Genomic DNA, 26,664 nt, shown 5'->3' with positions numbered 1-26,664 from the left:
ACTTCCTGTGTCATGTGTAATTGAGCACTCGTTAGACTATAAACAAGGGCACACCAAAGCAGAACTAAAAAGCTGCCTACTTACATTAATGCTGTGTTCGTGAATGTCATTTTCTCATGGCATTCTTGTCATAAATTTGATATGCCACAAGTCAAGGCTTGTTTGAGTTATAGTAGGCAAATCCCAATGGACTTATTAAATTTGTACCACTGTAACTTTATGGCTTCTTGAGAACTTCATACATACAACATCTCTTGGTTTAGCCTGGTTTAGCTCAACAGACAGAAGCACTGTAATTTAATTGCAGCTGTCTGCAATTAAAGTAAGATCGAATCTCGCCAGGCTCAAGGTTGACTCAGCCTTCCATCCTTTCAAAGGTAGGTAAATTGAGGACCCAGTTTGTGGGGGCAATAAGCTGACTTTGTATAAATATACAAAAGTATGAAGGCTATTGCTTAACGCACTGTAAGCTGCCCTGAGTCTTCGGAGAAGGGCGGCATATAAATCAAATAAATCAAAATCAAATCTTAATCCAAAATATTAAGATTAGTAATAGCACCTTGAGTCTCCTTTTCTATGTATGTACTGCCTAGAGATCTACTGCCCTTATTATCTATCCTTTTATTCTCATATAGCATCTGAACAAGGGTCCTTAGGGGAAGGAGGGCATGACAAAAATGGATGTCATGACATCACAGTTCAAATCCTATGACTTTCATATTAGCGTCAGCCATCAGGATGCAAATATGAAAGGCTGTGGTTTGTGTTTAAATGTTGTCATTTTTTGTCATTATGGTTTGTACTGGATATCCATTATTCAAAGACTCAAAGAACTAGACTCAAAGAACTAGAACACAGTGATAAAAAATGCAATAAAATAAATCAACTTAACAGTTTAATTAAAGCAAAGCAAAGCAAAGCAGAGAAACCCATTCCAAATGGCAGCTAGATTGAAATTTATAAAAACTGAGGCATCAATGAAAATGCAGATGTCTAAAAGACATTGTAACCATTTTTAAAATAATTGACATAGTGTTCATGGGGAAGGAAAGATATTTAGAACTTTTTCTGGGGGCTAAATCAGCTATCCACTAAAGGCTAAATCAGAAGAAAACTCTAGGGACATGACATTTAATGTTCCCATTCCAGCTTTAATTTGCTTTTGTTGCTTTGGGTTTAGAATTAGTAATAGCACTTAGACTTATATACCTCCCCATAGCACTCACAGCCCTGTTTATAAAGTTAGTGTATTGCCCCCAACAATCTGGGTCCTCATTTTACCAATCTTGGAAGGATGGAAAGCTGAGTCAACCACGAGACAATCAGGATAAAAGAGCTGGTAGTCAGCAGAGTCAGCCTGCAATGCAAAACCATGGTGCAGCTTGAAACCATTAACAATAACAATTTTGATAACATCTTGTGGGTAAACCCAACCACCTCTACTTCTTTAATATCTGCATAGTGAAAGACATTTCACAGGCGAGCTAGGATCAGAAGACAGCAATGTCATGGGAAGATGACAGAACAAAGATGATACCAGGCCCTGCTTGTGCTGTGGTTAAATGCAAGTTGGGAAGACCAGTGGGGGAAAATAATTCTGGTAACCAATATATGGAAGAAACACATAAAAGGGGGATTAAAAGACTTTATGGTGCTGTACTATCTTAGAACAGTTCTGGAAATACTACTCTTTCAAAATACCTGAGTTTCTGAACATGCATAGAGGGGAGTGCTGCTATGTTCATGTCCATCTTATTTCAACATTTCTTAAAGGGCTCTTGGGAGCTTTCATGGGAACAAAGTGTTGAATTATCTAAGCCAGGGATGTCCAATCTTGCCAACTTTAAGATTGGCTGGCTGGGAAATTCTGGGAGTTGAAGTCCAAAAGTCTTAAAGTTGCCAAGTTTGGACACCCCGATCTTAGCTGTTGATTGGGCTAAGAGGAACCATTATTATCATCTTATGAAGTTGAAAATTAAAACAAGAGGTAAAATGTCAAACAAAACATAATTTTGAAACAGCCACATCCACAGAGTATGGATATAAGAGCTACATGGAGTCTATAAATGGATTCAGCATGCAACTGGTTTACTGTCATCAAGTCCAAGTATCCAAAAGTGCCTATATAATACTATTCACATCAACTTCTGTAATATTAATATACTGTCTAACCATGCAGTATTAACCTTTGCCAGTGCAGATGTGTTGTTTTATGTGCAGCTTTATGGCGGTTTGAATCCCTAGTGCCGCATAATGGGGTGAGCTCCTGTTACTTGTGCCAGCTTCTGCCAACCTAGCAGTTCGAAAGCACGTAAAAAATGCAAGTAGAAAAATAGGGACCACCCAGTTACCTTTGGTGGGAAGGTAACAGCGTTTTGTGTGCCTTTGGCATTTAGTCATGCCAGCCACATGACCACGGAGACGTCTTTGGACAGCGCTGGCTCTTCGGCTTTGAAACAGAGATAAGCACCAATCCCTAGATTCGGGAATGACTAGCACATATGTGCGAGGGGAACCTTTACCTTTACCTTATATTATCTTTTCATGTTCTGATCTGTGTGGGTAGATTGGCTGAATTTAAATGACAATGTACTTGCCATTTCTGACAATCGGGGGAAAATATATCAAATGGCTTATTAAATCTATGTATCCAACAACAACCCCTTGTTCTGCTGTGCAATTAATATCATTAAAAAATGAGCAAGAAGGCACAAATTATGCAGCTTAGGAAAAAGTGGCAGTTGTCAAAACAAGCACATTCTGTTTATTACTTTAAATATAACTATTTAAATATATCAAGTGCATATATTGTAACATGTTATATGGAATAGAATCCAGATGGCAGATTCCATAGAAGATTGTGGAGAATAAAAAGTACTGTGGGACTTTCAGGTTTAGATAGGCAGGTACCAGCTAATGAATCAGACATTGTCATAGTAGACAAAGACAGTGGTTGTGGTATCCTGTTTCCCCCAAAATAAGACATCCCCTGATAATAAGCCCAATTGGGCTTTTGAGCGCATGGCAATAAGGCCAAGCGCTTATTTCAGGGTTCAAAAATATATAAGACAGCGTCTTATTTTCGGGGAAACATGGTAGATGTAGCAGGGTCAAATGATAGCAACAACAGGAAGAAGTATGACAACCAGGAAAAATTATGAAGGTGGAACTAAAGAGGATATAGAAAGTAAAGATCAGATACCACTTGGTGCTGTGACTCTTAAATTGGGAGATTGGCTCCAATAGATCCCAGGAACAAAGAGTCATGGTATGATGGAAAATGCTCCTAATTCTGCTTCTTGATCATACTTAGAGAAAGGAGATTTTCTTTAAGGAAGAAGGTACCCTGCCCTTTTCTTTCTGTTGCAAAATCAAGTGGCTTTAACAAAAAAAAAACAAAAAAAAAAAACAAAAAAAAACCCTCAAGCTACTTTATACCTCTCCAAAAAGCAACTGATCATATAGAAAATGAAGATAAAAGGAATGTTTTTGCTGTTCTAATTTCTCAGATCTCTCTTCTTCATCTTGTCTTTCCTCAATTTCAACAAATAAAACCAGTCAAATGCAATTTGGGTGTGCCCTATAGATCAAATGAGGTGTGATGAGCAGAGGTCATATTTACTGAAGATTCTGGACATACGGGAAAGTTTGCATGGAAAACTATTCATATTTTAAATCTTTATTTAGAGTCAAGAGGTCACACTATACAGCTTAGTCTCTCTTTCTCTGAAACCTGTTCCTAATTTACACTTCCCACAGATGCAAAATAGATGCACTGCCAGCTTGGCTGTGATTCAATGCCTGAGAACAACAGCTGAAAGAAACTGACATATTTCTTGGCTGTACTCTCTGATCATATGATTCCTGCTCAAAACCAATTCTTAATTGTTCAGCACAGTGCTATATACTACTCTGCCTCTATCCACTTTCTTTTTTTTTTCTTTGTTCTCTTTCTCAAAGGAAAGATGAGTGATTGCCAACTTTCCAGGTTCAAGGATTTTCTAGATACTCTTCAGTGAAATTTCCAATGCAGTACAGCTTCAAATATGCTCTTGTGATCCGGGCTGATAATACAGATCTGAAGGTCAATAGAATAAATGATATCTTGTTTATCCTACAAAATCTGCTGGCAGTTTTGGATCCTATTATTTAGGAAGCATTTGTTCATAGATTGTTGCTAGACGTAACTGGATTGTTTAACTGAAATCTCAAATGACCAAGCTATATTTTTGTTCATCTTTTCTCAGCATATATTCTGTATAATTTCTTTTGTCTTTTGTGCCTGGTCTGTTGTTCAAAATTAAGCACAAAATTAGAATTTTCAATGTGCTGACACTGGACTGAGAGGATGCTCCAAGTCCATGATTGCGAACCTATGGCATGCGTGCCAGAAGTGGCATGCAGTGCCCTCTCTGTGGGCCCGGAAGCCGTCATCCCAGCTCAGCTCCATCGCGCATGCGCACAGTCCTCCCGCCAGCCAGCTGGTCTTCAAGTCCCTGCTGCACATGCATGGGGGCTGGGGCGCATGTGGGGGGCTGCATGTGCATGCATGGGGGGGCACATGTGGGGGTTGCACACGCATGCAGGGGCCGCACACACATGTGCAGGGGCGGGGTGCACACGTGGGGGCTGCACACGCATTGCAAGTTGAGGATTACCTGTATATATTTAAACTTTATTGCCATAGATGCCACAGTGGAATTAATCCAACTAAGAACCCTGCTACATTCTTTGTTTTGAATTAAATGCACCGGGTGGATGTTGTAGCTAATATTCTATCTCTTAGTATTAAGGTGCAACTGAAAGAAAAGTTGATAATATTGAACCAAGATTGCATTATTTTCTTTTGTGGAAGATCCTAGTTTTCAACATTTGAATTAAAAGGGAATTAGGTGGGTTTTTGGGGGATAGTGATATTATATTTTAATATTACATATCATATATTTTTTCTATGGCAAGCTGATACAATTCAGTCTTAATTCTACTGTTAGAAGTCCACAGAGTATTTTTAAAATTAAATTAATCAGTTGGCAAAACCTATATAGGAAGCGTAGTCTTGCTTTTTAAATGTTAAATATTTAAAATACTTTGCAAGTTTATAATGCTCCTACATTTTAACCAACTCAATTTAACCAACTCAAAACAAATAAGCTGTGCTATCAAATTAGGATTATAAAAGTATTTGTCAGTAATACAATAATAAGAGCAATATGTAGAAACAAGCACCCACACAATCCCCATTTAAGCTGCTTAAATACTATATTTTATTGTATTAAATACCTCTTAAATACCTGTAAATTAGATCCTGGTTTTGCTGTTAGTTTCATAGATTTACACTAATTTTTTTACTCTGTATTAATTACAAATCTTTCCTTGGTCTTTTTGGTTGCTATTCAAATATAGAACTGCATATCTGTTTTTAATTTTGTTTTACAGAAATGCTGAAGGTCAAAAGTCAGACCAGACAGATTTTTCAGCTGACTGCAAGATGTATATATATTTTAAAGGTATAGGCGTTAGATAGTCACTTGGTGTATATTAGAACAATAATCTTGCTTTTTAGATAAACAGATGAAACAAGAAGCTGGTAAAGAAAACGTTTTATGAATGTGTATAATGGCATCTAGTCTTCTTCTAAAGTAAATCAACTCTGACTATTCTTTGGAAGGACAGATAATGAAGATGAAGCTCAAATGCTTTAGCCACCAAATGAGAAGAGAGGATTCATTGGAAAAGACCCTGATGTTGGGAGAGATGAAAGGTAAAAGGAGAAAGGGAGGGCAGAGGATGAGATAATTAGATAGTATCATTGATGCAGTGGGCATGGGTTTGGGTAGTCTCTGGGAAACAGTGGAGGATGGAGGCCTTGCATTCTGTGCAGGGGTGGGTTCTACTTACCTTTACTACCAGTTCTCAATGGGAGCATGCGCGCACTTCTGTGCATGTGCAGAAGCTTCTGTGCATGCGCAGATCACCAAATGTGATGTCAGGGCGGGTGGGCAGAGCCTCCTGCCATTTTTACTACCGGTTCTCAAGAACCGGACAGGCCCAGGAGCAACCCACCACTGATTCTGTGGTTCATGGGTCATGGAGAGTCACGACTTGTCAACTGAACCACAACAATCTATTATTCATTGCTTGGCCATTGAGGAGGACAAAGACTGAATTAGAGAGAGCAGAATGGATACTATTGGTGAAACTAATTCTTCCTCCTCACTACATATCTGGCACACATTTGTCTCAAAGGGATTGGGGAATTCTCCAGAGCATTTTTTTTTTTAGTACTACTTTATCTAAAGTAGTATTAGATTTCTTCTGGGAAAGAAGAACGAAGAGCCTTTCTGAATAATTAGGAGTACTGAAATGTCATAAGATGTTCCTCAATGTCTTCTTGACATTCTCCTTCTGATATTCCTTCTAAATGGTGCTGCTGCACTTGGGTCTTGAACTAATGAGGGAGAATTCTGGGAGTTGAAGTTCACAGGTCTTAAAGTTACAAAGGTAACTTTCTAACCCCTGGGCTAGATGTTAAGGTGTCATTTCCCGCCTCCAGCCAGTTTACTGAAAATCTGTGCAACTGCAATTGTTCATTGCAATCTCAGTGTACAAAGTGGTGTCATCTGCACATTTTCTTTGATTGACAAAAATCCATACATAGAAAAATGCCCACATATTGTACTTTAGAAAATTGAAAGCACATCAGAATAAAGGGTACAATTAGAAGGATAAAGATAAAATTCTCCATTGTTCTATTTTCTATTCTCCACCATGCAGACATTTAACAAATGGCTACCATGGTCACACCACCCCCAGAATTTGAAACATTCTGCCCAGCAAAGTGTTGGCACCAGTGTTACTGATTTTTCAACTTAATAAAGACATGTTATTCTCTCAACTATTGCTTTTATTGTTTGTGTGACTGTATCATTCGAACAATGTGTTTGTTTTATCACACGTTTTAATTATTTAAGTGTTAATATATTTTAATCCACATGGGGTAGAAACTGAGTGTGAAGGGTGGTATACAAAAATTAACTTGTTAAAGCAAATTAAAGGAAAGAAAGGAAGATCCCTGGATGGAGCAATACAAGAAAAGGCAAGAAAACAATTGAAATTGGACACACCATTTAGATCAAGGGTCTCCAACTCCTGGTCTGCGGCCCAGTCACAGTCCATGGCCCGTTGGGAAGTGGGCCATGCAAGCAGCATGCGAGTGTGCAAAACCGTCTCCTCTCCACCCCCCTCCCCCGTTACTGCTGCCAGTCTCTGAAGTCAGAAAGGTTGGGGATTGCTGATTTTTAGAGGGCCTCTTTTGCTGCTGTTGATAGTTCCAGTCGTAGGAAGACAGAGCTTTTTCAGTCAGCCAACTGGTAGCAATACAGTCCTTTCACATGGGAATAATATTACCCCAGTATTGTACACCAGTTAGCAGCATAAATACGCCATTTGAGATCCATTGACCCTTCTCAAATTCTTCAAGGGAACCCTGATGTAGACTGCATGATAAAGGTTTTTCTTTGCCTATATTAAATAGGTTTGGCTTTCTTCCAGAGCTAATTGGACGGAGGGAGGAAGGGTAGGAGGGAGAAAAGAAAGGGAGGGACAGAGGAATCCATGTTCTAATTATATTACTATTTACCTAGTTTGCCCCAAATGTGTTTGCATATTATTCATAAATTTGTGGTGTTTTCCTGTGACAGCACTCAAAAATCACAGTTGTGTTATCTTAATGTCACATCACAGTTAAAGCTGCAGTATCCAATATTGTAGTATTCTGCTGCTGTAAATTTTGGAAGGTTACGAATTGAAGTATTTATGGGTTGGCAGAATCAAGAACATTACAGCAAAGTTAAAAGAATCCTTTTCATCAGATTTATAATAACAAAAAGATACTGAACAGATTAGACCACAGTTATTTACAACATTATCTCTCAGACTTTCTAGAATGGCACTGAATTTCACAGAGAAAGCACATTTGTGCCTTTGCTTTAACTCAATAACTTAGATTAATGAGATCTCTTTAACATTTTCTCCAACATTATAAAGTTCAGTTGGCATAATAAGATATAAGATATTAATAAGCTTTCCTTTAAATCAGTGTATGCTAATTTAGGAACTAATGAATGTAGTTGAAACCCTGCACTGTGCTTGCTTGAAGATGAAAAGAGATATGGCATGAAACGGACCTTTGCCAGCAAGTTTTTTTGTTGTAAACAAGGGGATATCAAGCTTTAGAAGTCTTTGTTAAAATGTCTTTGATGTGAACTGCCCTTGGAACAGAAAACCAGATGTGAAAGGGAACATATAAGAACATCATCTTTACTAAAAAGCTGAAGTCTTAACTACAGTATTAGATTGAGGCACAAATACCCATATTTGCTAACAATATTACATAGGAAATATCAGGTACTGATAGATCTTTCATTATTGTTAATTTTAAGGAGGGGTGTTCATCAGATGAACTTTGATGAACAGAAACTTACGTATGCAATTACATGAATTACAGAGATCTTCATTTGGTGAGCTATTATATCTATTTTCTAAATAGATTTGAACCCCCTTTTCTCCATTTATTTATGTTTATATCTTGTCTTTCTTCTGGGAGCTGAAATCATGTCCATTTTACTCCTTTCACCTATTTTTCCCAAAACAGGTATTCTACGGGGTAGGTGGGTCTGAAAGAGATTAGGTGGCCAAGTCACTCAATGAGCTTCCATGACTGATGGTAGATCTAAATCTGAGTTTCTCCAGCCATAGGCTGATACCTTAACTTCTACATGTAAGGGAGTATCTATTATTCTTATTTATTTTGGTCTCCCCTATTTTAGAATATACAAATTCTATAGCGGTAAATTCTTTAATGTGCCTATTATGCTAGTAATCTTGACTTTTTTTCCCATGACAAAAATGGAATCTGTATACTTGCCTCCAGTTTCTTAACGTAGTATACAGTATATTATTCATCCACACAATCATCCATACATGTGTGACACTACAGATAGTTCTCAACTTACAATTTACAACAGATCATTTAGTGACCACTCAAAGTTACAATGGAACTGAAAAATGTAATGTATGACAGTTTTTCACACTTATGACTGTTGCAATATCTCCATAGTCACAATTCAGACGCCTTGACTCATATTTATGACTGTTGCAGTATCCTGGGGTCATGTGATCCCCTTTTGTGACCTTCTGACAAGCAAAGTCAACAGGGAAGCCAGATTCACTTAACAACCGTGTTACTAACTTACTAACTGCAGTGATTCACTTAACAACTGTGGCAAGAAATGTTGTAAAATGGGACAAAACTCACTTTACAAATGTCTCACTTCACAACAGAAATTTTGTGCTCAATTGTGCTCGTAAGTCGAGACTATCTGTATAGTTTAGGAGCTAACTAAACTAAATTAAAAGTGTCTTGTGAGGTTTCATCTAGGACAGCTGTGCGTGCATTAAATGTACTTACTTCAGTTATACATGTTATAAGCTTAACCAGGCATAATGTGGGGATTGTGGAAGCTGCAGTTTTGTGATGTGCGCTTAGAATGTTCACTAGAACCGTGAAAATTGACACTGCTTTTTATTATCCAGAATTCTTGAGGGCCAAGCAGGAATCTTGTACTGCAGTGCAGTGATATAATTGATCACACCAAAATTTTATTTTTTGCATGTAATTTATTAGTGTGCTCATGCACTTAGACACATTAGTAATCAGGGCAATGGAGAAATATATAAAATAGTGGTAAAATGTGAATTACTAATAGCAGTTGTTGGGTGGAGAAGGAGCTGAAATTCTATAGGCTAAAACTGAAGGAAGGGAGAGCAGAAAGAATGGTACATATGGTGCATATTTTTAATCTGAATTGAAAGTCTTAAATGAGGGGTTATACTATACTCAAAGGGAAACCCTAGGGAAACAGAATGGCCTGAAAGACAGTGTCTGGGAAACCAAAAGAAAAAGATGTATGTACCACTGATGTTTTTATATGTGCCATTTCACACTTTGTTTGTTACTGGGCATCTTTTCACAAAAGAGATTGGGGATTTGTGCATCTGTCAAGGCAGATAGGAGAACAGACTGATCTTTTATAAAGATGAGAGAGAGAGAGAGAGAGGAGAGAGAGAGAAAGGGATCAATCAATTATGAGTAGCTTCTTTTAAAATTAGGGAAAGAAAGTCAAACATTTATGCAAGATCAAAGTTGCAGGTTTGCATTTTAAAGTCAAACATTCATACTAATGCAGGGTTTTTAAAAATGTTTGATAGATAAAGATAAAATAGTCAAAAAGAAAAAGAAAAAAAATGTATCACTATACAAGAAAAAAGGAGAAAAATAAAAATAAAATATTAAAAGAAACGTCTTGGGTACAAATGATACTTTTCACTATCACTGTGTTCCAACTGATATTTGTAGTTAAAACATTTATAACCATTACGAATTGTCTCTGATTTCTGTTTCATCTCTTCCTCTAAAGAACATTTCCTCTAAATTTAGAAGAAATTTTCCTCTAAAGTATCTAAATTTGCCTTCTGTCATGTCTCCTTTTAGAGTCAGTTTGGTTGGTAGTTAAGGCACCAGGCTAAAAACCAGGAGACTGTGAGTTCTAGTCTCCCCTGCTTAGGCACAAAACCATCTGGGTGATGACTGGTGAGTCAGCTCAAGGAAAGAGGCAATGGCAAAATCTTCCAAAATCTTAAGAAAACTGTAGGGACTTGTTATTTTTTTTTAAACTCAGCAATTTGTCCATTTCTGCACCTTCCAATATTTTCTTAATTACATTCCCCTCAGATGGGAATGACCTTACCATTCCTGACTTGGGGGCCTCTGCAACTTCCCAGCACTCCTCTGCATCCTCCTGGTTCCTGGAGCCTGCTCTTCCTCATCATTCAAGCAGGCATTCACGGAAACCATCACACCTCCTCTTGTTCCTCTGTTGCTGCACAGCAGCAGAGCTAGATTTGAAAGGACCATGCTCCAAAGCAGAAAGACAATGTCCAGGAAGCAGAAGGAAGAGGATGATGGCACATCTGTCTAAAGTGATTACAAGTGATGTCATTTTCTAAGAGGTACCTACAGAATGGTTGCTTGTATTCACAACAAAATCTTTATTGGGATAAGCAATAGCAATAGGACTTAGACTTATATACTGCTTCACAGTGATTTACAGTCCTCTCTAAGCGGTTTACAGAGTCAGCATATTGCCTTCAACAATCTGAGTTCTCATTTTACTGACCTCGGAAGGATGGAGGGCCGAGTCAACCTTAAGCCAGTGAGACTCAAAATGCTGAACCGAATTAGCTTACAATACTGTATTTTAACCACGGTGCCACCAAAGGGCAAAACACAGTTTGAACATGAGTATAACTAAGGATGATTTAAGTCAGTGTTATGAAGCTGTGGCCAAAAAAAAAAAGAAAAAAAAGTTGCAGGCACATGTTTGTGCCACAGCTAAATATTAGTATGGAAAGTCTCAAAGTGAAGCAATGTAGGGGCTTCCTTTTGCTCTACAAATTGGTGTACATCTGTGCCTTACATTTCAATGCAATTATTTTGCTTGAAGCATCATTGAAACAAATTACCACTTCAAAGCTTTGTACATCTTTATTATCTAGGTAGTTCATTTTATTCCAACCAGTTTTTATGGGTATAGCTACTGGCATTTAATACAGCATTCTGGATAATCGTTTTCCTATATTTAAAATAGCTAGATGCCATAGGGTTTTATACTCCATCTTTGTACCTACTGCCAGTTTCATGAGCCTTCCCGTTTTCCTTCCTTTTTACAGCCTCAGGACCTATTCAAATGCTTAAAATTCTCTTTCTTCACTCACTATCTTTGAATAAATTACATAACTAGACTTCATTGAGACTTTAATAAGGGTTATCTAAAGCAGTGGTCCCCAACCTTTTTATCGCCGCGGACCAATCAGCCTTTGATAATTTTACCGTGGCCCGCTGAGCGCGCGCAGGGGTGGGGGCTTTGGGCCACACGTGTGTACCTGCGCGGGGCTCTCTTCCCTGGAGCCTTTGCGCACAGCCCAGGAGCTTTTGCGCACGGCCCAGGAGCCTTTGCGCTGCAGCGTTCATGTCCCCCGGCCGCTGCGCGGCCCGGTGCCAGGTACTCCACGGCCCGGCACCGGTCCGCGGACCGGGGGTTGGGGACCACTGATCTAAAGCACTAAAATATTTCTGTGGACACAGTTTTAATTTTTAAAGTATTCTTTTTTAAAAAAAAATCTTTGTCTTTCATGGAACGTCATTGGAAGGTCATTTCAGGCCACGAATGATTTCCTATGATTTCATCAGCTGGATCAACTGTATCAAGAATACTGAGAAGAAACCCCTCAGGGACCTGTCACAAATGGAAAACAGAGTTGGGTATCAACAAATATTTTCCCTAAGTGTTGATGTGAGGCGTGAACATCCCACATGAACTTGAAATAGAAAAAATGTATGCGCTCTTGGTCAATGGCCTCATATCACTTTCTCAATTTATTTCAGTCTTTATGATATAAATCAGTTCCTGCATTTAGAATTCCGTATAAGGAAATTAAGCTACTTTGTAGTTTCAGTCTGCTGATAATACAGGGGGACTGTCATTAATGAGAACAGATTTCATAAATGAAATGCAACTACGTAAGTACAAAAATAGGTGATTCCCAGATCATATTAATATAATATTTTATATTGTAGTAGATTTGTTTTAATCCTCCATTAACAATAGTCCAGTAACAGCTATGAACTCAGTTTCTGATTTCCATATTATCTGCAAAAACTATTTCCTGTAGACTGGAATTTCATTTGATAGATTTAATTCCTTTCTCAGTAGCAGTAAGCCTGGGGCTCCTTAAGAACTGCATGTGAGGTATCTCAGAGAAAGATAAGTGATGGTGGAAAAGCGCTATCAGTCTTCCTCCTTTAAAGCATAATTCTAGGAATTCTGCCACATAGGCAGTTCCCTCTGCAGATGTCAGTGTGAAGAAATTTCCCTGAGGGTGGACAAATTGAGAAGCTCTGATCAGAAGAATCTTTCTAATGGCTAATATATATAACAGACATTAACCCAAGAAATCTTTCATAATAATATATATAGGACTATGTGTTATGTACTGTTAATAGCTTTTAATGTCCCGCTCTTAAAAAGCCTATCCTAAAAAGAAATGCACACTTGCACCAAATTTTATAAATATGAGCAACTTCCATTCTGCTTCTCCCATAAAGATTGTTTTGATCACATCCAAACATTTAAGAAGGAAAATGCCACATATTTGGAGAAGTTTAAATCTTCCACTGTGACCTTATATAAGAAACTTTCCAATATATGTTGAGAGTCAACTCTGTCCCATCATTCATATGTTAATTTTAGTCCATAAATAACTCAAGCGACTAGATTTTTATTCCTTACTTTCATATATATATGCTCCTTTCTTAGTTTCTTTCTATGATAATCAGAACCCAACAATAGGGCTTGTATGTATTTATCATGTTAGGTATCTAGAGTATTTTTCCATCTCTGAACATTAAAACAAGAAAACAGCAATGGGATCATATAATAGTATAGAAAAATGGGATCAGGTATTTATGTCAGTGCCATTGATCAGAAAAGATACTACTTCCCCAGGTTAAAATAATTGTAGGTAAAAAAGCGGTATAAATTTGTAATGATAGCTTATCACTGAAACCCTGAAGCAAAATTCACAATGTTTACATTGTGTACACATACAGTAAATTAATAGTATTGGAAGAACCCCTTCTGTGAATCAGATAGACACAGATATCACATCCAAGAGCTACATTTAGAATTGATATCTTTTCTTCTGCTAACCAAAATTATCCTGTCCTTCATGGACTTGATATTCTGTAGGAATAGTTGCATGCATCTAGCAGCAGGAACAACTATATAGCAATAATGCATGAATGGAAATGAAAGACTATTAATGGGTGGCTCCAAATTAGAAGGCTGATCACGTGGTATGCCATTTGTTTAAGCTCTGTAGTAACTTGTGAGGAGTGAAAGAGCAAATCGTTCAAGGACCTGTGAAGTACTTGATAAATATTTCTCTTTGCCATCCCCTCACACAAAGCACAGTTACATGGCAAGGAAGTGGATATGATGAATGTGAGAAAACTGAGGCCGGGCTGGCTGCAACCCTCATTTAACTTGAGCTAAGTAAGGTTGTGCAGAACTGTAGAGCAAACGTTCCTGTTTGCTTTAAACAACCCTCACTCAAGTGCTTGTAATTTGCTTTGTGAGAAGTTCTGGAGTAAAGAAGCCTTTCCTTTTATCTACACACCCGAACAGCTGGAAAGAGATAAGAGTGGAGACATGCCAACCATGTCAGTCTGCTAGAATTCCTTTGACTTTGCGGCTTTCCAATTGGATGCATAAAGGCAGATATTTTTGGAGAGCTGGTGTGGTTTTCTTCAACTTGTGTCCTCACTTCTATTAAAATGCATAGCTATTCTTTTTTTGTGAAATCGAATTGGTGTGGACTTGACCCCGATGCAGGTTGGTTTTTGCACCAGAGATGCAGGTTTTTTTCAACATTCACTGCTCAAAAAAATAAAGGGAACACAAGCAGAAGACATCCGAGATCTGAATGAATGAAATAGCCTTATTAAATACTTTGTTCGTTACATACAGTAGTTTTGTGTTCCCTTTAGTTGTTTGAGCAGTGTATAAACTACTGTATGTAAAGAACAAAGTATTTAATAAGGCTATTTCATTCATTCAGATCTCGGATGTCTTCTGCTTGTGTTCCCTTTATTTTTTTGAGCAGTATATATTTATATATACAGTGTATATACAGTACATATATACAATATATATATATATGTGTGTGTGTATGTATGTGTGTGTGTATATATATATACACACATATGCACACACACACACATATACAGATCTACATGTACACACACACACACACATAATGTTTGTGTATATATGGTATGTATGTATATACATATATACACAAAAATTTATATGTATATGTATACTGTGTATCTATGTGTGTATATACATATACATATACATACACATACACACACACTGAGCTATGCTCTATCAAATAGCTGATTTATGACTATCTATGGCACATGTCATGCTGTACCTGCTAGTGTCAAAGATTTTATCCCTTTGGGAAAGGAGATGGACATTTAAACATTTGCATATTTACTTGAGTAAATACCTGTATATTTGTCATTCTATTAGTTTAAATGTAAAGAGAAATACTTTAATCCATAAAAAGCTTTCAATAAACCCATGTTACATATATAAGCCAGATAATTTTCAAAGGAGCTTATAGTGAGGATCCATTATCTTTGCATACAGAGGTAATTGAACACTGGAGTCTAAAGGGTGAGTTATTCTGGCATTTTCTCGGTTGAGCATGAGTGGCATGTGATTCAGTGGTTGGTTGCCCGGGTTCGGATCAGTTCACAAGAACTGGTAGTAAAACTAGTGGGAGGCCCCGCCCACCACCCCGGATGTCATCATTGGCGATCTGCACATGCGCGATCCCGTTGTGAACCGGTAGTAAAGGTAAGAACCCACCCCTGAAAAGATTGGTAGGACATGAAAAAACTTCCTGGACACATAACTATATAATTTCTTAAATCATATTACTTTTGTATTTAATTTGCTCAGTACAATAGGAAATGATCTCTAATTTTATCTAATTCTCCATCATGAGCTAAACTTAAAATTTATTTAAACAATGACAGCTATTTACATTCTATTGTTTGTTTTAGGAAATTTCCATTCTGAGTTTGTATGCTCTATGGAGCAAATCTGCCATTTAATTTTTATTTAACAAGCTATGATCTGTACATGGTAAATGTTATTATTGTTCAGATTTTACCTGGGCAAATTATCTATGCATATGTCTGTAGACCAGTTCTTCTTATTGAATCTGCCACAATTTAATAATAACAGACTAATAGCACAATCTTTGCAATTTACATTCCAACTTTACTCACTTGGGGCTACCTCTCCTAAGTGAGCATGGAAAGATGGTAAGATTTATTTTAAAAAGGTTATTTTAAATTCTGTGGATGAAGCAAGGGTGCTTCATTGCATAGGGCATTATTTCCTACTCAGATACTGACTGGACTAGGATTGCATTTTCTCACTTACAAAATAAATTGTGCATTTATTGTGTCCATAAAAAGAAATGTCTGAACAGCAAAAAGGCAACCTTGGAAGACACTGTGCAGATTATATGCAAAAAATAAATGTATGGTCATCGTGCCAAAAAATAACCATTGTACTCCTAAGGAAAAGCTTCAGGGTGAGGAAAGAATCTCCTGTAGATACCAGCCATGCATTCATAACCCTTGAATATAAATTCCTCAACAGAGGCCTGAATAATTAGGCCCCTGCTGGGGGCATTGGAGACAACATGTCTGCTTCTCTGTAAACAGTGACACAGGATGGAGAGTTGGGGGTGGGTGGGTGAAGTCTTGTTTCTACAAAAGTAGGTAGTCTAATCTGGCAAATTTCATGAGAGAAGATTGTATCAATGGGTCTGGCTGCTAACCCAGAGGAAAAAAAGATCCTATCCTGAGACAGATCTCAAATAATAAATTCCATGACCGATCAACTACAGATAGAGGGATTTTTGGGGGGTATGTGTGTTTCAAATGTAGCAAGGTTTGGGCAAAACATTCTGTGCATCTCATTGGCCTATGTCTCTGTCTATCTGTTTTAAACAGAGAACCGAGACAATCAGAAAAAAACGGTCAGGATTTATTTCAAGTCGCTATTAAATAAGGACTTTGATTTCCATTATATGCAGGCAGAACTCATTTTACTTTGACTTTTTTCTACTTTGGGAACAGCCCATTTATAGTGATAAAACACTGAATTTCACAAAGTGATGCTAACAGGGTCACTCAGTACACAACAGAAACACCAAAATTAAATGTTGGCTGCCCCAAAGGCTGTCATTTCATGGCAGAGGAAAAGAGGATACTAATCAAATGAATCCTAAAGAATAAGAGAAAATATTTAAAAAGAATAATTTCAATTTAACAGTAGTCTTTATATTACTGGCTTAAACTAATGATATATATATTAGATCAATACAGATCTGATCATTTGAATTTATGCAGAATAATCATATTGTGATCTTTAAAAGTAAAGTCTTTATTTAGCTAAGTTTCTCTTCATTTGTCATTCATTTTACCCAAGCTCTAGAGCAGTAATTCTCAAGCTCAGCAACTTTAGATGTGGGAACTTCAGCTCCCAGAATTCTCTTCCCGAGACAAAATCTACACAACTTAAAAATTGCGAGAGAAGCATTGCTGGAGAGCTCTGGTGGACCAGCTAAAGATTCCCCTCTCCGCTCCCGGTCATGACTAACCAGATGCCTGTTAAAAGACATAAATACAGCAATACCTCCTGCTTATATTTAGAGGAAATTAGAATGATTTAGGAGAGATGAGTGGTGTAGAAATTTAAGGAATAAAATAAAATAAAATTCGGAGAATATATCTCTGGAAAACTATTGCTCTGTTTTTGCAAAACAAAAAATCCCATTCATTTTGTCTGCATGCACTGCTGGAAAGTAGATAAAGAATAAGCAGAAATCAATCACCATCACAGGGACATTTTCCTGTTATTTTTAACCTCAGCCATTCGTCATTTTCTCAGTAAGAAACAAGGAAACAAAACCACGCTTGGTCTACGTGCATTTGTTATATGTAACAGCTACATTTTAAGACATGTTTTAGGTGACAACTAAGCCCCAGTGAATGGTAGTGCTCTGCCACAGAATAATTTACTAGCAACCCTTTGTACATTTGTAATGTACATATGCCTTTTATGAAACAGACCAAGATATGTATTCAGGAACAGACAAAAATTGTTCTCAAGATTCAGTACATAAATTTCATCCATGCATTTCAGTATCAAAACAACTGTTGAACACCCAGGCAACTAACTCTTCAGAGCTTGATCTGATGTATCATTGTCTTGCTGTTGAAGTAATTTCTCATCTAAGCATTATCTCACATGCAGTAAAAATCACTCAAGACTTATTTCCAGGGAGATACATTCTGCATAACTGTATCCATAAAGGAAGTTTTGTGAAAATCTTTCTGAAAAATCAGTGTTCCTTTTTTTACTCCTCAGTTTATCACCCCCTCCCTGCTACTCAAGTCTTCTTACTTTTTAAATCAAATCTAGGCTTCTTGGACCAGGGGAGGATGGCATCTTAAAAAAAAAAAAAAACTGAACTTGGGTTACTCCAGTCGTTTAGTAGGCACGTTTAATACACAGTGCTTATTGATGATTGCACTGGCTTATCCATGTTTATCCAAATGCACTAAAATCACTGCAAATTTGATGAATGCAAAACATTTTCTTTTGGGGTGTGTGTGGTGTGTGTACAGTGTTACTGTTCCAGGAAGAATCAGGTGCATGTAAGAAGCATTACAGGGCCATGGAAACAAAGCAAGTATAACATCGTTCCAATTTTTCAACTTGGAGGCATTATTTTTTAAAAAAGACATGCATGAGGAACTGAATGTATGACATATTGATCTGTTAACTGACATTTCTCATTATATAATAGAGGCTAAGACTATAATTGAATGGAACCATGTATCAAATAGCTATCAAATTAACTTACACCAAAGATTTCTGACACACGAAGAAATCAATGCAGTTAACTGGATTGTTACATGTAATTTCCATATTTTCACCACCCCAAAATTAACAGTTCTCCTCCTGTCCTGGCAACATGTGATCGCTGGTACCCTCAAATCAATTAGGAGACTTTTCTTTTTTTTGTTTTTTTACAAAAACAGGTAGGAGACTGTCATTTCTTCTTTTTTTCAACTTTAGAAAATATATTTGTTAAGACCTCATTTTTGCAGGCCTCTAGAGACCGGTCTTGCAAGAGGCAGTTAAGTTATTCAGGCTTCATGGTCCACAAGGATCTTAGTTGATCCTCTGAATTGCTTTTAGCATGTAGACAAGAAAACCAAACATAGTCAAACATGTTGTGTGAACGTGACCATCCATATGGTGGTTTGGAATAGAATGGATTGAAACAAACTTCCAGAATATGAGATTTTACCTCAGCTAGAGAGAACTGAAACATTTGCCTTTTATGAATTCTGATGTAAACCTAACAGATCACAATAGATTAATCTTGATTTACAAGGCTTTATATCTGCCAAATACACTAATTCTTGACTCCAAAGATGCATTAAAACACATTTAATTTAAAATTCATGTTTAGAGAAAGCAATTAGAAATGAGTAATTTATATTAATATAAATGTGTAAATTATATTAAATGTACACTTCCGTTCAGATATTTTGAAAAGAAATAAATAGTTTCTTGTCTTTAATTTTATATATTAAAGCAGAGAATGGAGCTGATGTATCAATGAACACATATAAAAGTTACCTGAATCAAAAACAGACCAATTTACACATTCCTAACAATGTAATAGTGAACTGATAGAATAGTCTTCTGGTAAGAAACATTATGAAGTTGAAAAAGAGGAACCTCTAATAAATTGTTGCATTTACAGTTTGAATATACACTCATAAAGAGAGTTAGACAGACACACTATTTGAAAATATTTTAATGTCATATAATACCTAAGTTTTCTTCCACTGGAAGAGTCAATATTGCAACAGATAAAGTTTTATACTGCTTAAATCTGATTCAAACAGAAGTAGTATTTGTGCAACATTACTGTATACTAGTTTTGATTAACAATAACTTAACCTTTGGTTTAACGTGGAGCTAATATTTGAAACACCACTGGTGTTTTTGGTTAATAATTGGATGGGAGAATACTAGGAAACCTTCAGGGGGGTAGAGAGGCTAGAATGGGAAGTTGAGGGAAAAATATCAAGGTGGCAATTGGAAATTATTTTCATAGTGCCACCAAAAAAAAAAAAAAAAAAAAGAGTATATCTCTCAGGTGACTAGGAATTGAGCTCACTTAAAGATTTTGGTTTTACTTTTCACTGATGCAGATTTGTTTACAACTAGGCACAGAAGCATTCTCAGTGTGGTGCTCTTGAAATATCTTGGGACTGCAATTTTTAATATGGGAGCCGAAATTCAACTATTTGAGGGGCAGCAGAAATGGCAAGGTTGAATTAGGTCTTATTCGAATCCTTAATAGCAAAACATCTGCATCTTTTCTCCTTGATATTATCTAGCAAACACTATTGGAATGAGGTAATTAAGGGTGATTTTACCATAGAACTGTTAACTGGAATTTTATGAAAAAGAAGTAAATATCCTAAAGCATTCCTGTTAAACAGGTAAATAAATAGTAGAAATGCAACAACAGTCTTTGTTTTTAGCCTTCTCGCATTCTGTAGATCCATCTGCAGGATTTCCAGTCCAAATAAGTGAGAGCTTCAAAGTTGATAGAAAACCTTTGTGCTGAACCAAGTGAAAAAGCAGCCTAGTAGAAGAATAAGAAAGCATATTGTTTGCTGTAATCTTGGACAATTTGAAGTTAAATAGATGAATTCCTCTTCTTTATTTAAAGCTGAGAAAAAAAGGGGGAAGGGCTAGTTAGGGAAATTTGCATACAAATTCTTTCAACAATACTTAGTAATTTCCTCTAAGGTCTTCTGGAAGTACTTAAGTAAAATACTAAATAAGACAGGATAGAAGTCAATGGCTGTTGAATTCTCAGAGGAGAGGTGCAAATGGGACCCATAGGAGCCTTTGAAACCAATTAATGGTAACTTATCAGCATTAATCACATCACAATCAAAAGTAAATACAAATCACTAGTTAAGAAGCATTGCTAATAAAGAGGATTGTACTTCTTGGCCCTTCCGTCCCAGGTAAGGAAAACAGAAAACAAGATGAGATTAACACTTATAACTTGTTGACAAGACTCCATCAAATATTGTACTGGAACTCACTAGCAATCACACACATTCCTAACATGATTACTGGAAGCAAGATTTAGATTAAGAAAAGTGGTGCTAGATAAATGGCTTACAAAAATGTTACATCATGATAGTATATATTTTTTTTTTGGCTTTTCTTTAACAATGATAACATATTGTTGACTAGACTTTCTAACTTATGTTTCACATAAGATGATTTGACACAGCCAGTTTGGTGTGGTGGTTAAGTTATCAAGTTGGAAAGAAAGTTGGTTCTAGTCCTGCTTTAGGCATGAAGCTAACTGGATGACCTAGGACAAATCTTTCTCTCTCTCAGCTCTTGGAAGGAGGCAATAGCAAACCATTTCCAAAAAAACCTTGCCAAGAAAACTACAAGGACTGGCCAAGAGAGTTGCCAGGAGTGAACAATGACTTAAAGGCACACAAAAAAGGTGTATTGCTTGACCTAATAACTGCCTGAACTGACCATATGACTGCTAATACAAAATCAAATCATCCCATTTATGAGTGCACTGATGTTACCTAGTTTGGATGATGATACTCTAACAAGAAAACAATCAAGCTCAGAGAGCACCAAGAACCCTTCATTTCATCCATGAGCTACAAATATTCTCCTTTATTGATCTCATTTATGTAAAGTAGCAATAGGATAAATGTGGTATGAGACAAATTCTTATGTAAAGTGTGTCCTGTCCCTCCCAAGGTTTCTGTGCCACAACAGCTGCAGCGGGGACAGAAAAGCTAACAAGTTCTCCTGCAAGAAGTCTGCTTCATCTCATGAATGTTTGCTTGTGATATTTGTAAATGTAGATTGTGGGGGAGCGAAAGTGGATGCTTTTTAAATGAACAATTACAAGGAATATCTAGAAACAGCTCTGTCACCTCAGTTATATAGGGGAAAAAATATTCTTAAGGGCTTTTTTTGCAGACAGACTCTCTCAGCATAGGAAGCAAGTAATGGCAAAGCACTTCTGGAATCTCACCAAGAAAACTGCAGGGATTTTCCCAGGAAGTTACCAAAACTGACTTGAGGGTATTAAAAAAAATACTCTTCCCCTACCTCCACCCAGGTTTGGGAATGCACAGTAAAAAATAATAATAGTGCACTTTTTACATATAAATAGAAGGTAGGCATGAGGAGAGCTAGTTCCTTTTCAAACTGAATTGCCCAACCTATAGTGAAAAGACAATAAGGTATTTGAATTTGGGAGATATACTGTATAACTACCTTTAAAAAACAATGAGTACTCAAGACCCTGAAGGGATCATTATGATAATTGCTTCTCTCAACTACAGATAGTCCTCAACTTACAACCGTTCATTTAGTGACCAGTTACATCACTGAAAAAAAGTGACTTATGGTCATTTTTCACACTTACGACCATCACAGCATCCCTATGGTCACATGATCAAAATTCAGATAGCTGGCAACTGATTCACATTTATGATGGTTGCAGTGTCCTGGGGTTCATGTGATCACCTTTTGTGGCCTTCTGGCAAGCAAAGTCAGTGGGTAAATCAGAAACAAGTAACTGATTTAACGACCGCTTTGGTTCACTTAACAATTCTGGCAAGAAAGGTCGTAAAATGGGACAAAACTCACTTAACAAATGTCTCACTTAGCAACATAAATTTTGGGCTTACTTGTAGTCGTAAGTCAAGGACTACCTGTATTCAGGTAGAGCAGGTAGTGACTTAGGGCCATTAGGAGGGGTGGCTCTAAAAATTCAGTCCTAGGCCACCAACTATGAATTAGTATCTGTAACATCTGAGAAGGCGTGTCTTGTCTAAACCTGATCTAGAAGGTGTGGCTACACTAAGCCCTCTTTGAGAAGAAAAAAATCCCCATTTATATAGACAACTGCTGTGACATTTTAGAAAGTGTTTCATATAAAGTGAATAGATAGAACAAAGCACTACCTCAACAAGCTCACAGAAATCGTATTTGGATTTTAACTCAGGGAGAAAAATTCAACAATTCAAGAATAGCCCATAAGAATTCATGTATAGCTTCTCTTTTAGTCTTTTGCAATGAGAAGTACAAAACTATTGAGATCTTAAAGGCTGACAATTAAATAACCTAAACTTCATTGCAGAATAATTTATGATTTATAAATGTGTTCATGTTTCAGATATAGGACTCTTGATTTCTTTTCTTTTCTTTTTTTTTATTAACTACAGGCGTATTTTGCCCCAGTGATGTATCTTCTTACCACAGTTTTGTCTTTGTTCAGATAAACACTTAAGAACGCCATAAGCACATCGACAGAGCTGGCAACTCTTCCATATCCATTCTCCATGCACCAATGGGCCACAGTTGCTGCCAATGACAAATCAGAAGATGCAACCTTATTTCCAAGTTTCATTGACAAGCCACAATCACCCCAAAATTTAAGTATACATTCTTTACCTTTTCCGTTCATCATGCTCGCAGTATCGGCCAACAAAGTATTGGGGGCATGCACAGAAACTGCCCAGAATGCAAGTTCCTCCATTTTTACAACAGTGCCGGTTAAGGGTCCGACCTGAAAAATGAATAGCCCATAGTTGACAAAGAAACAGACTTCTTTGAACCTTCTTTTTCACTTGCTTTTGCCAAGTCTTCCTAGCTGCCAAAGGCCTGGTTCTATTGGCCTTAAGGGGACCATAAAATTAGCTGCCTGTTAAGGCTGTTTGTTCAGCTAAACCCAGATTGTTTAGATAAGGATTAAAAGCAAACTGCTAGAGATTACTGCATGGCCAAACACTCCCCCCCTTCCATATGACTTGTTCTACTGAAGAAGCTTCATGTCAAACTGCAAATTTCACTCCAGCAGAAGGTAATAATTGTACTAGCTTTTGAAAATAGCAGTATTGATATTTACCCATGGAAAGAAAATAAACATTATCTTTTGCCCAATGTGCAAAGATTTATCATTTTATTTTAGCTAAACTAAATAAAAACATTCATATATGTATATGTATATATTCTATATACATATACACATGTATATATACATATATCTCTATTCTATATCTATTCATGTATAACTATAATAAAAACATTATGCTGCAATATGCCTATCTCCTAATTTGCTTGGCAGAAAGACTTATTGCAAATGGAACTGTAGAGCTGATGAATATTTTTTTTTAAGGTCAATCCTGGATAAATGGAGAGATCAACATTTCCCAGAAGTAAGCAACTGGATCTTATTTTTTGTCGCAGCTCATTACAGAAACGGTGCCAGAAAAGTACAGTAATTTGTCACCCCCATTAGATTTCCAAGTGAAGAAACATGCAAATTATAATCCTAAATATCCAAAAGTTTTAGGGTCTCTAAACATATAGAGGATTAACTGCCTATAGAGCAGCTTCTTGGATATTTATTTTAAAAAATATACTACTGGCTCAGTAGAATATAATTGAGTGTATATAAGGATTGTAGCTTATAGCATAAGCCTTAGTAATATTATTTACAAAGATTTCATAACATTATGGCCAGCCAGCGCCCCCCCCTCCGCTCCCCTCCCCCACACAATGCAGTGTAAAGACAGGCTACACCGGATTGCAGTTGAACTCTGCAGAAATTCTACTAACCAAAAGACAGTGCAGAATCCCATCTTGCTGGGAGCAGGGCAATGCAAAAATTGAATAAAAAACAATTTTAAAAAATCTCATTCTACCTTGTCTATTGTCCAGGGCAGATAAGAAATTATTCTGGAGAAACAGATTTTCCAATGGACATACTGTATGTCCATTTGTTCATGTGTATTTATTGCATTTTTATTGTAAAACATATATTTTATCCTTACCACATTCCTCAGAGGTGGGCAAAAGTAAAAAGGCATGCTTGCTCTAAAGACCTCATGCCTAGAATTAAAGGTAGTACAAAATGACTATAGATAGGACTGGGTAATACATTTCATGGCAGAACAAGGATTTGAACCCAGGCCTCTCTGCTAAATTCATGTTAATACTAACTATGTCAGCTGACTGGTGTTACGGGCACTAGATTGGAGAAATCTGTTGGTATAATAAATTCAGATATCAAGATTTAGGGAACATGTAAGCATAAAGAAAATAACTTACTCTCCGTTAGCCCAGTGAAAGGTACAATTTGTCTCGAGCGGATTTGCTTTTTATACTCGGAGCTGTGATTCATAACACTGAAGACTTTTAATGTGGTGGCTCTCTCTTTTGCACTATGCTTTTGAATAATGTCATCCACCTTTCCTTCAGGGTCAGGAGTGTCATCTTCTTTTTTAAGGCCTGGTGGGATGCAAAGAATAAGAACGTAAGAGAGTACATCATTTTACAGAAAGCAAAATTGGAACCAAATTATGGGAAAACTACTCACCTTCTCCAAAATTAATATTCTGCAAAACCAGAGTGATTGTTAAAATAAACCTGGAGAGGCAAAGTATGCACAGATGTTATTTCAGTGTGAAGAATGTAGGTGTGAGAAAAGGGCATTCAGCCCACCCCAAAAACTAGTACTATTAAAATTCATTGAATTTTACTACTGGATAATTATATTTAGGAAGGCAGACTTAATTACAGACAAAGCAATCTGATGCTAAATATGCTTAGGACAAAGTAGAGTAAAGTCAAATTGAATTGTCTGAGACTTCTTTCTAAGAGCAATACAATCCTAGGGTATGGTTAAGCCACTACAGCACGAAACATTATTATACATTATTATACATCGTTATAAGATCCCAGCTAAATAGTTCTATTCTTTTCTTTGTTACTGAGATAATTGCTTCAAAATCACATTTGTAGCCCTGTTACCAAAGCAAAGCACTGTATTATAAAAAGACAATAGCTCTGGAAATTATATTTTACTCTCACTAGAGCCAAAATGCGCAATATGTTATATCTCTTGCTTCTACATGGATTACAATTTTGCCTTTGTGTATATAAAGAATAGAAGATGCATGACTGAATACAACTCGATTATAAGGGTATCATAATGCAAACTTACCTGGTATTTTGCCTCCAATACATTTTCTTAAGATGTTTTTCTCCTTCAAGCCCACTTCAGTTCTAATGCTGTTTCCAAGTAAGTGTGGTCCAGACTGCTCACCCCAAAAAGGGATTAGGTGAAGTAATATAAGGAGAAGAACTTTTTTTTAAGCTGTTTCTCATTTCCTTCAGGGGCACATGCCTTCTAAATCTAGAAGCTCTTCTGTAGTTAGATTCTAAAGTGGGTTAGTTCCTACTCCTCCCCTCCATAAACACAACTTGCTGTGGGAGGAGTAATCTTTCACACACACAGCAGGAGGTTGAGCTTCTCCTTCCCAAGGAGTTTTCTAGCATTGGTCTTCAACTAGTAGGTTGGTACTGATAAATTGCCCTATTTTACAGTAAGAAGAAGAAGAAGAATGGGCCACTACCTTTGCCAATAATATTTCATTCCTGTTTGCATTGAGTTTTTAAGAGCAGGAGATGAAGGTCAAGTATAAAGGAGGACAAGGCCTCTCTGCACTTTTAAATTGCGGAATAGTCCCCAGGCAGGTGAAGCTTAATATGCAACAAAGAGGAAAATGTCTTTTTCTATGTCCTTGTAAAAGACTCTTTGCCACTGGTTATCATAGAGATTCAGAAAGTTATTCCAGATATGATAATAAAATATGGCCATCATTTGGTCATAGTTCTGAAAAAGGTGAAATGCTTTTCATCAAAGAAAAGGATGGTTCAAAACTTGATTATTTAGCCATCCATTTTTTTAATTAATATGAAGTGTTTTAAAAACACTTGTGGCTTGTCTTTTAAAAGG

The 26,664-nt window shown here is 36.9% G+C and overlaps 1 protein-coding gene across 1 annotated transcript; it reads right to left on the bottom strand.

Moving 5' to 3' along the window:
- Window positions 1-19,587: 19,587 nt before the first annotated feature.
- Window positions 19,588-26,097, bottom strand: LOC117661958 (cryptic protein-like). Its single transcript, XM_034411251.2, has 6 exons — window positions 25,870-26,097; window positions 25,243-25,292; window positions 24,975-25,154; window positions 23,316-23,430; window positions 23,119-23,225; window positions 19,588-20,532 (listed from the first exon to the last, which is right to left on the bottom strand). Exons 1-6 carry the CDS (start codon window positions 25,890-25,892, stop codon window positions 20,399-20,401), a joined length of 609 nt encoding a protein of 202 aa, XP_034267142.2. The 5' UTR covers window positions 25,893-26,097; the 3' UTR covers window positions 19,588-20,398.
- Window positions 26,098-26,664: the final 567 nt, after the last annotated feature.

The sequence above is a fragment of the Pantherophis guttatus genome, chromosome 2 (genome assembly GCF_059756535.1).
Source record: "Pantherophis guttatus breed Tessera chromosome 2, ASM5975653v1, whole genome shotgun sequence".
NCBI lineage: Eukaryota > Metazoa > Chordata > Lepidosauria > Squamata > Colubridae > Pantherophis > Pantherophis guttatus.
Note: the sequence above shows the minus strand (reverse complement) of the source record. Positions and strands in the feature narration are given on the sequence as shown.

What these genes read in the sequence shown, in the direction of transcription:
- LOC117661958 (XM_034411251.2), bottom strand. Translation starts at nt 25,892, where the DNA reads ATGTATTGGAGGCAAAATACCAG. An exon ending in TATTGGAGGCAAAATACCAG is followed by an intron (nt 25,293 to 25,869) that starts GTAAGTTTGCAT and finishes TTGCCTCTCCAG; the next exon opens with GTTTATTTTAACAATCACTC. An exon ending in TTTCACTGGGCTAACGGAGA is followed by an intron (nt 23,431 to 24,974) that starts GTAAGTTATTTT and finishes TTCATTTTTCAG; the next exon opens with GTCGGACCCTTAACCGGCAC.